Source organism: Ceratosolen solmsi, unplaced genomic scaffold (genome assembly GCF_000503995.2).
Source record: "Ceratosolen solmsi marchali unplaced genomic scaffold, CerSol_1.0 scaffold11, whole genome shotgun sequence".
NCBI lineage: Eukaryota > Metazoa > Arthropoda > Insecta > Hymenoptera > Agaonidae > Ceratosolen > Ceratosolen solmsi.
In genome coordinates, this window is record NW_011948416.1 from 1,707,430 (window position 1) to 1,722,144 (window position 14,715).

The 14,715-nt window shown below is 27.2% G+C and overlaps 1 protein-coding gene across 1 annotated transcript in view; it reads left to right on the forward strand.

Moving 5' to 3' along the window:
- Nucleotides 1-14,450, forward strand: part of LOC105359159 (hemicentin-1) — a 53,819-nt gene extending 39,369 nt beyond the window's left edge. Inside the window, exons 3-6 of the mRNA XM_011495663.1 lie at nucleotides 2,868-3,081; nucleotides 4,680-4,830; nucleotides 9,334-9,482; nucleotides 14,168-14,450. Of these exons, the coding sequence (XP_011493965.1) occupies nucleotides 2,868-3,081; nucleotides 4,680-4,830; nucleotides 9,334-9,482; nucleotides 14,168-14,343 (690 nt within the window). The 3' untranslated portion in view covers nucleotides 14,344-14,450. The remainder of the gene's footprint in view (nucleotides 1-2,867; nucleotides 3,082-4,679; nucleotides 4,831-9,333; nucleotides 9,483-14,167) is intronic.
- The last annotated feature ends 265 nt before the right edge of the window (nucleotides 14,451-14,715 follow it).

A 14,715-nucleotide genomic window follows, 5' to 3' on the forward strand; every position in this document is an offset into this window, starting at 1 on the left:
AATAATAATAATAATAATAATAATAATAATAATAATATGCGGTTTAAAGATTTTTATCTCAATGACAATTAGTAGATTTAGAGTAAATACCAAATAGAAATATCTCAGGTTAATATATTATTTATATATCAGCTAATTTTTTAATAAATTAATTATTTTAAAAAGAAAGTAATATTTTAATTGTACTAGAATGCTATATTTTCATAATTATAAATTGTTGATAAAAATAATTATTAATTATAACACTAAAATTAATAATTGATAGTTTATATATTTTAATTTATATTTAAATATATATTTTTTATTATAAGTACAGTGAATTCTACTCATTATAGCAATTGAGAATTTTTCATCGAAAATGGTATAATGTCTACAAGCAAGTAATCTTTTTAATAATTTACATTAAAAAAATATTTCAATCCAAAACAATATATTAATAATAATAATACAATAACATGATAAAACAACAATAAAAGCGATAACAAAATATTTTAAATAATAGTTTAAGTGCATTAAATTTCTCTGATCATCCACAATAATTGTACGGCACTACGTAATTCAACATATTGACAAAATAGCCTATGTATGCTTTTAATAAACCTTTTTACAACGCATTTTTTTTTGTATTAATATATAATATAATATACACTTATAAATATAATATATTAATCTTATTCATAAAATACTATATGAACTAGTTAAAATGTTATAATGATGAAATTTTTTTTTTGTATACTCTAATTTGATGGAACATGTCGATATATACATTTGCTTAAGAAGCCTTAAGAACAGTGTTCTTTCAGTATATAAAAATTAAATAAGTAAAATATATTATCGTTTTTCATTATTTATTATTTCAGAATGCTTTTTATATTACCTAACAAAAACATAGTTATTTTGAATTAGTAGAATTAATTATGAATTCAGTTAAGTTCAGTTAAATCCAAGTAAATTCTGAATTTATAAGATATCTATATTTGTCCATTAATAGCCTTCAATAAGTTACGTAGAGTTTGTTACGACGTAAGTTAAATTATTTTTTAAAAAAATATATTTGTTAATGGCATTTCATACTATTTTGCGCATGAAAAGTGCTATTTATAGTTGGGTTTCTATAATGTATACAAGGATATAAACTCATCGGAAATTAATTTCAGTATAAGTAGATAAATTTAATATATAATTTTATAATAATATATTTATATGTATATATATATTTGGAAATATGTTATTTTGTTAGTATAATTATTTTTTTCAATTTTAAGTCTAGATTAAGATTATTAATGTACTTATTTATAAATGTAGCATATAAATATATTGAATAAATGAGAAAACGCATAATATATAAGAGTACACATAATGATTAATTTTTGTTTATAGCAATTTAATAATAACATATAAGTTTTGATTTATTATTATTTAGAAGTTAAAGAAATTTTTTTTCAACCGATTTTTTTCAATAAATGTTTATTTTATGATCTTTTAATAACTGTAGTTATCAATATTGTTCTATTTTCAAATTAAAAACAAACTCTTTGTTTACAATTAATCAAAAGCAAAGTATACCTACTTTTTAAACTGCAAATGTATAAACAATATTTTTAAACAATAATAAAACATTTTGTTTATATTTTTATACGAGAAATAGTGATATTAAATAAAGTTCATTTCAAATACAATAGTTATATATGTAGGTATAAATAATAGAATATTTCAAACCTATTACTTTCTAACTATAAATTGTATCATAATTATTATCTATTCAATTTACTAATTTACTGGAATTTTTAGTTCATTGTATAAAATTAGTTTAATTTATTTACGTTTGGATTTAATTCTTAAAATCAATTTTTTTATTGTACCATTTTTTCAAATAATTTATTTCTATAATCGGATTATATATTCGATATAAAGTTATTATGGCTAAAATAAAAATTAAAATTATTATTTTTAATATCTAAATAATAATATTATTTGTAATTTTTACCCTCTTAAATAATACCGTATCTTAACTATAAATTTTTTGAAGTATAGAATTTAAATGATTAATAATGTATCTATAGAATAATTAACGTTAGACGTAACTATAGAATTCTTTCGTTAATAAAAATAAACTTAATTCGACGAATTGAATTATAAATATAAACGGATTAATAAATTGATTAATTGGACGTATCCATGAGCATATAAACGACATGTTCAAATGAATTTTTAATCATCGTTCAATAGAAGAATTATTCAGTAGAAGAATGATTTAATGTATTTAAATTTCAATCAATGCTTGATAATACAGGCTATACAATTACATTTATATAGACAAAAAGTTTTTTGGTAAAATAACATTTAATTTACATATTGATTTCAATGTATATTAATACAATAAGTATTTATTCTCATTTTTACTGTTTGCTAATATCAAAAGTACTTTGACATAGTTTAAAAACATTAAAGGCGCATTTTAAAAAAAAAGGAATAAAAAAATTCAATTTCCTCTTGGTGTTCATAGTTAGAACCTACGTAGATAGCATTCTAACCGAGGAGAACGACAAAAAAGAAACGATCCAAACGGCGAATATATCCTTCGTGATTTAGATCAAGATCCTCGTTAACCGATAAGGGAATTATTGCTCTAGGCGAGGCCCGACACATTGAATTAGATCGAACTTGCATTTGAACGTGACGAAAAAGAGAAAAAGGACGGGAATGGTGAAAAAAAAATTATCTTCATGTGTGTGCTATCGGGCGTATCTACATGTGCTTGTCCATAAGTATGGGTGTATGAGGGGGGGGGTGTCGTGATGGGGAGAATTACTGTACGGGGCTACGATGAATTTTCAATGTTCAGTCAGGTCTTCTCTCGCTTGCAGGTGTCCTGGATAAGAAAGAGGGATTTGCATATCTTGACGTCTATGGAGCTCACGTACACGGGCGACGGGAGATTCACCGTTATCGGCAATACGGAGAGCTCGGACGATTGGAATCTGCGAATAGGTGACGTGCAACCAAGGGACGAAGGTATATACGAGTGCCAAGTCAACACCGAGCCGAAAATACACAGAGCTGTCTATCTGCGAGTCCTAGGTAGGATTCGCTTATTGCACTACTCTATGTGTTTACCATATTTGTCGAGATATGTAGAGGTGACTTTATAGTAGCTCAAGTACTTCGGACTTTCGGCGCTGCTGTTTTCTTGATATGTAATTTTTCCTTAAATTGCCTGCATAAACTCGCACCCATAAGAATAATAAATATACTTGGAGGATTATTTTAAATATTTGCAAGCATTTTTCTTAGACGTATAGACATTCACCTATCTTCCTCCCTAAATCTTAATCATTAATTTACTTAATCTTGTCGCTATTATTAATAATGCGAATTTTTTATTTTCATTTTGAATTTGCTCTATTTCAGTATTTGTGTAAGTACCACATTAATTATATAATAAATTCACAATACACGGAAAAGTATGAATTTTTCATAAGATAAGGAGAAATTATTACTATTTGAAAATTCAATCATGTAATGAAATAGTATTTTATTGAAATTAAATTTTATTGTTTTATGTCTAAATTTTTTATTTCAATCGTGTCGAAAATATAAAAAATTATACTTTTTTCTTGCATGTGCCTTAACTCATATATGTATTGTTCATAATTATATCAAACCTTAATACTAAGTTATCATTTTGTAAAAGGAATATAAGGAAGACAACTAAATATCATTGTTATATATATATCGTTATATAAATATTGTACAATTGATAATCAATATATGATACATCGTATAATATGAATTATTTTTTTGTCCATATTATGGATTAATACAATTTTTTATCAATTTTTAAGTTTATCCATGTAATAGTTAAAATGGAATAGATGATGTATTTATGATATATGGAGTATCATCCTATTATGCAATGCATGTCAAAAGTTTACGAAAACGATAATATATGTAATCGCTATTAAAACGATTAGATTAAAATTAAGGTTAAATGACTAATTATTCCTAGATGCATTATTCCTAGAAAGCCAAATACATTTATTTTCTATTACATGATAAATTAAGGTATTGAAAAAAGTCAATAATTGATACTTAAGGTAATTTATTAGAATATTTCTTATATTGGGGCTAAATATAACTGTTATATTTCAAAGTTTTGCTTGAAATTTGAAGTCGCCTACCATCATACAATCTTCGAAGGAAACGAGAGTTATTTCATTGCAATTTGCTCAAAATTTATTAAGCAGCTCTCTCGTTTAATGTTTTCCTTTTTAGATTATGTTTATGCTCGAAGAAATTTTTGCTGCTCAGTAAGCTAATATCAGATATTGCCAATTCAACAACATTGACTTTAACAATTATAATTTGATGAAAAGGACTATCGTGGCATTCTGCGCCCAAGTTAATTAACTCCCTTTCCTCTTGCCGTGCTCTTGCGGAAAATCAATTTCTGACGCTACAGTTTAAGAATCGCATACTTTAAGAAATCACTTCGATCTATTAATGGTTTTGTTCTACTTAAAAGTGTTAACACTACTTCATTCGATCGTCTTATCCCCAAAAGACGTTTTTTCACTCGAGACTCACAAACTCCCCGACGTCAATATACATCCTAGTTTAATTTAATAAGCCTTCGGAATAATTTCGGTGTGCGTGACCATTGTCCGTTATTGTTACAGACGTCCAGGCTGAAATTTTGGGGACGGAGGAGGTTTACGTGAGAAAGGGCAGTACGATCAGCCTGACCTGTACGGTGAACTCGCAGGGCGTGCCGCCGAGCAACGTGACTTGGTACCATGCCGGTACGATCATCGACTTTGACGGCCCGAGGTACTGAAGCGATAGATCCTCTTCCTATTCTTGCATGCAAATGCAAGGAGCGGAGGATGCGCTGCCTGTTTTATAAGCTACGGCTTTGCCTTTGTTTTTCGCTTTTGTTTCCTCGCACTTGGACATAAATAAGAAATAAATTGAATTCACTCCTATTGCAGCTTAAGAGCGATAGACTTTTATGTACATGCAAGTATTCATTACTGACTACAGTATTACGTGCTCAATAAAAAAATATATTGGACTTAGTTGGTAAAATGCATATCATCGGGCTAATTGTGCATTCTCATTCTCTGGTATCGTTTATTAGGGAATTCCACTGGTGCGCAAAATATATTACTATATATTTTTATTTAATAATATTACTATATAATACTCAACATTACTATATAATGACTCAAAATAATATAAAAGCTAATATAGTTTTTTCATCAATGGTAATTCAACGAATTAGTTTATTTATTGATGATTAAGAGAATGCTACATTGAATAGCTACGCCTATTCTTTGTTATATCGGTATATTCGAAATATTTTTCGAGGTAAAGGAACTTCAATATATATTAATATTTATAAAAATTTAATAATTAAAATGAAATAGGAAAATTTGTAAAGTAATCTTAATCGAAGTACTGATTGATTAAAATTTTCTCTTGCAATTTTATTTAATCATTGATAATTTTTTGAATATCGATTAATTTTCAATCTATTATATAATATAAAATATATATTATAGTATAAAAATCTCTTTAGTAATATCATTTTTATTTTCTATATCTATTTAAAATACGTAAAGCTGTTTATAAGTTTAACAGATTTTGTAACAATTTTTTATAAAATTTTTGTTTTTCAACCAAAGATTTTTATTTCATTCTAGAATTGTTTCTATGAATTCATTATTTGATTCATTATGTTAAAAATAATTATCAAAAAGAATAGAGTAAGAGGACTGTTCATTAATTAAAAAGTCCAATGTCTTTATATGTTAATGTTTGCTGAGGCCCTGTGAAACATGAGAAAAATGAGATTTTTATGTAATTGATGGTGAGACACGTTAACAAAATATTTAGAATTCTAATTTTTTAAAATAACGAACGCTCATTTTACCTATTTTGGTCTTCAAATATAATTCCGAATAATAGTACTCTCAATTTGTAGTTAGTAGATAATATTAATGTATCTCTTTACATTTCACGAATGTTTAATACTTTTCTTTCAATTAAATGTAATTTTTATTTTTTAATACACATTGAAAATTATAATTTTAAATGAATATAATTTCATATATATATATATATATATATAAAGAAAATCTATAGAAATATGTGATTTGTAAAATAATATCATTTCATAGAATATTTTTGGAAAATTAATTTTTTTTAGTTATTTAATATACATACACATTCACATATGCGCTCGCGCATATATTCAATATAAACCTATGGTATGAATAATTGTCGTTAATCAAATTCCACTTGAAATTAATTTTTTTAAATAGCGTTATACACATATATAAATTCTATTTATAAGTTTTGTTTTGAGATCAATTCCAAATGGTACTGATAAATACCAATTATTCATACATATTAATTTAAGGGATTGCTAAATATTAGAAATGTAAATTCGAAATTAGATTTATTTTTGTCTAAATACATGGTCGAACTGTAACTGTATAGTCTTTACATTTTTATTTTTTAAAGAAAAGTTTTTTTCTTATTTTAATTATTTTCTATTTCTGCAATACAGAATAAATGTAGAAATAAAATCAACATATTTGAAAAATATTAATCTATCTATTGGCAAACAGTGCTAAAAATAAATTCAAATAAACTAACAAGTTTTTAGTATAATTGGTGTAAAGCTTTTACGATCAGATAATGCTTTGAAGAATAAATTTTTTATATTTTGAGAGTAATATGTTTTTCATGTTAAGTCAAAAGAGTTTATCTTGATTATATATTGCAATTTATTTATAATAACATTATATTATAGGTTATATTAAATATCATAGAAAATATGTTTAATACATTTTTTATTAAAAACGTCATATATAAAAAATAATTTGTTATTGAAAATATTTTTTAAAATTTCTGTTATTATTATGAATTTATTTATTTTATAATTTTCTATTTATGTATCAAGTTACATAGAGTAAAATAGTAACAATAGATAATCAATATGATTAAAATATTTGAATACAAAATAATCCAAAAGAAGCATGTTAGTAAACTTTGATGAAACACAAAATCTTGTAGTAGATAAAAGAAAATATTGGTAATTATAGTTTGAAACTGAAAGGGTAATTTTAATTTTTATCGTAAATAGAGAAATTTAAGATTACCTAGTTGAATGATTTGAGGTGGAATAATTTGCAGTTTTAAATTTCTATCTTAATATTTTAAGTTTCTTTTGCAATTAATGTTGATTCAACCGATTGATAAGATATACGCAAATAAAGTTGAGTAAAGTAAGTACGAAGTTAGTATATCAAGTGCTTGATCTAATACTTCGAAGATTTAAGATTTTATTAAAAGAAATCCAATTTGATCTGAACAAATATAATTTTGTCTTACATTCGTAAATTAATAACTATTAATATTAATTTAATTAAAAGTTTTAATTAGTTCTCATGGAAATCTATGACATTCATAAATTTTGTAAATCGAAATTTCTAGTTTAACAAAAATTTTTTTCATTTAATAATCGTTATATAGTAATTTTGTTATTATAATAGATAGTCGTAGGTAAATAAGTAAATAATAGTGTCATTTACAAGCCTCTTTTACAAGCTTTGAAATTAATTGTGCAGATACTGTAATTCAATAAAATATTATTTTTAATAAATAAAGTCACATTTTAGAAATATTAAAAAAAAAAGTAGAATAATATATTTATCATTAGTGTAACTTAAAAACAATTGTTAAAAGTTCAATAATTGCTGTTGTGATAAATAAATAAATAAATAAATAAATAAAATTAAATATGTGATGCCACATATTTACATTTATTCTGTGTTCCATTAAATTTGTTAAGAGATAGCTCATTTCGGCATGAATTTTATGTTAAAATACGCATAAAACTGTTTTTGCATAAATTTTTTAATATCCACCGTTCAAAATTAAATTTTAGAAAGCCATGAAAAGCTTATGTAGCTGCTAAACTTTTCAATATTGGTATTTCGATCTCGATTTTCGATTTCAGCATAAAATGACGCATTTCAGAATCTTATGACGTCGTTAAATTTTCTTCAATACATATATCTATCTACATTACTGCAATAAAACTTAAAATATCATTCTTGCGGAAAATAGCCTTTTACAAATAATATCCCAATAAATAAATACTAAAGCCAATACATTTTTCATCATAAAATGAAAATCCAATTACTATAAACATTTAATATGCTTATATTAATGTTAATGTATTGAAATCACCGACAACTACCGTAAGACAACTGAAAATTCATGGTCATTCTGCATATTATTTATTAGGTATTAGTTACGAATATAGTTCACACTATACTGAGGTAAGAACCGATATGTATCATCTAATCTTATTCTATAAAAAATTAACCTATTTCTACAAATAAACACGATCGTTTTTTCAAATGCATTGGTCTCATTTCGAAGCAGTATTATTGCTAGATTTTTTAATATTTATTTTCATTTAATACTTACGGGAAACTACAATAGAATATAAAATACTATAAAACGTATAATTATCCGAAGTATTTAATGAACAGTTAATATTTTGTAGTTGGTAATGAATTGCAGAATAGAGCATTCCTATGTAGCATTATTTTATCATCTAACGATACTATCATAAATAATATAGTTTTTGCATTTACTGAGATAAATTAACGTTACTGTAATAATAAATTTTAATTTAATCTTATGGCTATGTCAATATTTAGAAGTATATTATTTTTCGAAGTACGAGCAATCTTAAGCATATAAATAGTCATTTGATAATAAGTGATATTTTATTAAGGCTATGCCTCCATATTTGCCCTAAAAGTACACATTAGTAGCAAAGTGCCTAGGATAATTAAAAGACTGATAAAAGATTGATACAAATATACGAGAGCAGGGTCTGGATTTAACCGTTAAAGTAATGATTAAGATTGGAATAGAGACGCAGTTAAAATCACAGAGCGCGCACAATGCTAATATTCATTCGCAAAGTCGTTCTTTTGCTTTCTGGTTGGAAAGTACTATAAGCGGAAGAACGACGAGGCGGCACCCGAGGCTGGGGGTTGGGCTCTCGGAATTCGTGGGTGCTAGGAGCCAAGCAATTAATCAAAGATTTATACGGCCGGGAATGTCGAGGTTACGAAACTAGGGCTTGCTCCTCGAATAAATCAGAGGGGCCCGTGAAACCCGTGCACGAACGACTCTCGCCGAGTCCTTACACATACTCAAAGGTTCATAGGCTGGCTGCTGGTGTTGGCCAATTAAGAGTAACATCTCAACAGACGGGCATCTTTTTTTCTTTGCTGTTCGCAGGGGTGGCGTGTCACTGGAGACGGAGAAGTCCAAGGGTGGCACAACGAGCAAACTCCTCATAACGCGCGCCTCCTTAGGTGACAGCGGCAATTATAGCTGCGTATCGAGCAAAGCCGCCCGCGCCACCGTCGTCGTTCACGTGCTGAACGGTAAGTAAAACCTTGCGCGTCTCTTACCCTATCGTTGGTCGAGAGGCTGAGGCGCGAGCCCATTATGTGCTCCAGCCCAGCCGGCTTGGATCGAATTGGCCTTTTCCATAAATTGTATTCCCGGGCATCGGTTCTCATTCTTGCTTTTGATGATGAGCTTTTGAAATAGCTTGCGCTCCTTGAGAGCTCCAATGCCAGCGAGTAAGTGGCGACGATGGGAAATTGTTAGGGGCAAGGGGGTCAAGCTATGCATTGACACCCTAGTGTTGAGGGGTAATCCTTTGAATGCCTTATAAGTCCCTTTGACTAATGGTCTCGTATTAGAGGGACTCGGCATAAATCTTGAAGAAAAATCGTTTTATTTAAAATGACGGAAGCGATTTTTTTATATTAAGTATAGCACATCGACTTTCTAAAGTATTGTGATTCGTATACTTTTCAGTTGAAATTTACGTCGCGTCATCGAAACAAATTCTTGATATTTTCTATCTTTAAGTTATCTAGTATGTTGTAAATATTTTTTTACATTTCAGCTTTCGATTATGATATTAACGTGAGTGCTTATATATTTAATCATGAAAGTACCAGAATTAATTCAGCCGCTAGTGATTTATTAAATTTAATATATTAAATTCAGCTTATGTATAAATTTTAAATTTTACATGTAATATATGAAAGTATTATGATCATTTTTAAAATACATGAAAATATATTTCTATTATATGTAACGTTATAAAGCATTAGAAAAAACAATTCAAGTAAAATTTATTGTGAAATTTTTCTCTACTTCATTTTAAATTTCATGTTTGTAAAAAATTTTACAATTTTTCAGTGGTTAAAAACACGTAATAAACAATAATTGTATCGAAACTAATATCTCTTTATTAAAATATATTATTAGAGTAAGTTTTAAAATATTTGGAATGACTAATATTATTATTGCTGTTGTTATTTTTGTTGTTGTTATCAATTGTTATAATGCATATTCGAAAAATATATTATTTTCGAAAATAATACGATTACATATTTCAATAATGAAATAGTATGAAGTAAAACGACTTTAATCAACGGATGGAAATTAATGATCTTTACGATTATTTTCGAAAAATAAATCTATTATCTTTTTACAATAATTATATATTGAAATACATATTTATAAATTATTTTCTAACAGTAAATTTTTATAATTCCTGATATGGTGATTTAGAGTGACTATACTAGTAATGTAATATTTTTCAATTTTAAAAACTCGATCATATTTTGCAGATATTAGAACATTTATAAATTATCATATTATTTCGGGAATAATGAATATTTCACTTACATAACTTTATTTAACATGAAATAGTAAGAACTGAATAATCGAATAGTTATCATAAATGTTTTCAATAAGCCAAAAAATTCATTTCAACATCTAACTGAGCAGCAAAAATAATAGAAATCAGTTCTGCTATATTTAAATTTGATGTATTCATCTACTCGTCATGCATAAAAATTTGCATTCATACATACACTACATATCTTCACAAATCACTATCACGAATCTATCTTCTTATCAAAACAATATTTTTTATCATTAAATAATGAAACTAGTTTAACATTTTGTTTCTTCAAAAAAAAAAAAAAATCTTTAATTATCTTTAATTTTTATCCATATTTTATAGTTACAAATAATTATACTGTATATAACATACATAATATATTATTATATATTAATAATAAAAAAAAAATAAATAAATAAAAAAAAAAAGATTTTTACAATTTAATCAATAATAGAAAAAAAATATTATATAAGAATATTATATTATAATGACAATAATAAATCTGTGTTATGATGGCAAAAATTAATACTAATAATAATTGTGATACGTTTAGGAAATTTAAAAATCAAACTGCGTAAAATTTTTTCAAATATTAGGTGCATCGTCTTTTGCATGCAAGTATTGTTTGATCAAGTAATTTTATAACTTTATATATGATGTTTACAATAATATAAATAAAGTTAAATTAAAAATAGCAATTCCAATACCTCATATGAATATTACTTTCGATTAAGGTTTATAAATTAAGATAGAAATCTGAAATCTGGATAGATAAATTTTTAAAAAAGAAGGCATTTGAAGGCTCGGAAAAAGATGATTCTGCGACGAAGAAAAAGCACTCAAGTTAAATAGATTATTCTAGAAGTAGAAAACCGAATTCTGATTGTGAGTTGGACGGTAAAGATGTTTTATGATATCGTATAATATAGGGGTTATCGGGGGGACGTTGATCTACTGTATGTAGTAACCAATCGATCACGCGAGTATTGTTTAAAGATGGATAATTAAATATACTCTATTTGAAAATCGAGACATTTCAACAGTCTGCAAATAAAAAAATGCTGAATGAAATAAAAGAAAATTGTTTTTTTAAAAAAGGAAATGAAAAAAGTGTAATTATCCTAAATATAAATTATTCTTGAGTCTATGAGCTTAGAAGATAATTAATTGTTTACATATGTAATGATAGTTCCTTTATTTAAATTAAGATTATTATTATTCAATATAGAATTTAAGGTATTATAAAGTAATTAAAGCAAAACATAATAAATTGATTAAGTTTGACAATTCATACGAATATTGCTTTTGATTTCAATAGAAATTTTGATTCTAGAGTACCCATTATTTGACTTAATAATTAAATTTTTTATTATTTACATAAATTATATGTAATTAAAAATAAATTTAAAAAATTGGATTATATATTAAATATACTTTTCTTACCCTTCTATCACGTGCTATTAGAAAATGTTGTAAAACTTTATAATATCTTACGGCGAAATTACAATAAACTTAAATTTTATATTTTACAGACTATTAAACCATGTAATTTTAGCATCAATTACACTATATTACACATACGACGTATATATTCGAATTTTCGATTATTGAATATGGTATTTAAAACTGTGTAATACTCGTAAATATAGTTTGCAGCATAAGTAACCTGTATATCTGGTATGGTATATTATTTAAAAATTACTACGTACAAATTTGAAATAATTTATATAATAAATGCCAGATGAAAATTCAATTAAGATTTGTGAGTAAACAAATTTCTTGTTGAAAATTTCTGCGCTTGACAGGGCAAACCGAGAAGACCTTTAACATTTAATAATAGCACATGTTTCCACTCCATCTATCTCTATCATTTTCCTTTTTCTTCCTTCAGGTTAATACCTCCTTCAAAGTATTACACCTTCAGCTTACCTCTACTTTCCATTGAACACGAGTCTACAAGTAGTAGGGCATCGGCCTCGCTCACGTAATTGCCTCAGATTTTCACCAATGGTACTTACAGCCCTTAAAAGCGACACTTTTACGGTGCGTTTGTCGTTCCTTGGTTCTGTGATTTCCTCGAATGCTACTCGCATTTCACGTGTTCGCTCGCAATTCTTTGTTATTTCTCAGCAAGCGTGTATGAAAAATTATTCCGATTGATTTTCCGTATTAATTAATTTCGGAGAGCTTTTTACTCTTTAGTAAAAGCAAGGAAATGGGTATTATTTTTATGTTAGCCAGTAGCGATTGGATTATTTTTGAGCTTTGAATGGATATTAGTATAGTAGATAGCTTAGAGCCAGTTAATTACTAAAAATTTATTAAAAATGCAAATAAAAAGTAAGGAATAACAATTAAGTTGAAATGTAATTATACATTTCGATTTCAATAATGAATGTCCATTATTACGTGTTATTAAATTGAAAAGAAAAAAAAACATTAAGCCCAATACTCTATCTTATTCTACATTATTAAGTATGGTAGGTAGTTTTATTATTAAATGCCGTATTTTTTATATATAAATTGCATATTTAATGGTAATCAGTTGAATTTTAAACGTGTTTAATTATACACAAAAATATTATTATTATAATCTGAAGTATTAAATTTAAAAAAAATTAATACTAATCAATTATGTTTATAATTAAAAATTATTACAATTATAATTCTACATATCTTTAATATATTAATTGCTCGAAGGAAACGAAAGTTTTAATTTTTTAATTAATTTTTAAATATATTTTTAATGTGCAACATTAGTAGATATGTAGATTAAGTATTGGGAATAGTAATGTATTCATTTATCTCTGCATATACTTTGGATATTAGACGGTGAGAAAAAATTAAGGTTCCGATATTTATGCAAGATGCACTGAAGAAACGTGCAAACAAGTAGCATTCTATAATATCGATAAAAATATCTATGATAATTGTCTATAACAATAATGCATTTATTTGTAAATATAAGATTTAACGCTGGAAATGCAAGAATAGTCAGTTTCTATTGGAAGTGTTAAAAATGCCTTTGGCAATCTAGCGTTAAGCCTCGGCAATAAATATATCTTAACGAGCTCGATACAAAATTCCAACAAAAGCTCCCGTCTGCTTAATAGCCGCGGAACCTTCGCCTTTAAAATTACAGCTTTCCACCTGAAATCCCAACTAAATCCAAGATCCAGGGACATAGAGAGACAAAGACAAACAGAGAGAGAGAGAGAGAGAGAGAGAGAATGAGATACACACAGACAGATATATATATATATATATATATATATATATATACATCAGTCATTTAAGCGTCCTCCTGTGATAATGAGCATCCGCTTCGATGTTCTAACAACGCGCTTCTGACTAAATTTGCAGATGAGCATCCAGCGGCGATGCAGCATGGCGGGGCTGCCTCAGTGCGATTCGCAACCTATCCTGGAGGGCTGTTACTGCCGATGCTCCTATTGTTCTTGCCGCTTATTGTCGGCATCGTGACGCCCTGGGTCGGGGGAAGCCCAATCATTGTCTTGGCGAAGACCTTGTCGAGGTGAACGATGCACCCCGTGGATTCCCGTCGAAGGCTAGGACGTTGACGGAGACGACAACGGCGATTATTGCAACTTGAGCCTCACATCGCACCCGTCAAATGGCATGCAAACTCACATACACACAGATATATATATATATATATATATATATATATATACGTGTATACATATAGTAATTGGGATCGGCCTCGGTATGTTATATCTATGCTGCTAAGAGACACTGAGGTGAAGCGAATGCTGTATTCGCGATTTTACTTGTGCGTACGTATGTGCATACGCGCGTGCATATGTGTGTACGCACGCTCACCCATGGCTGCTCGTCTGTGTGAGTTTTGTGATTTGAAAAAGTACGTCGAGTGTTTTGAGTGGCATACT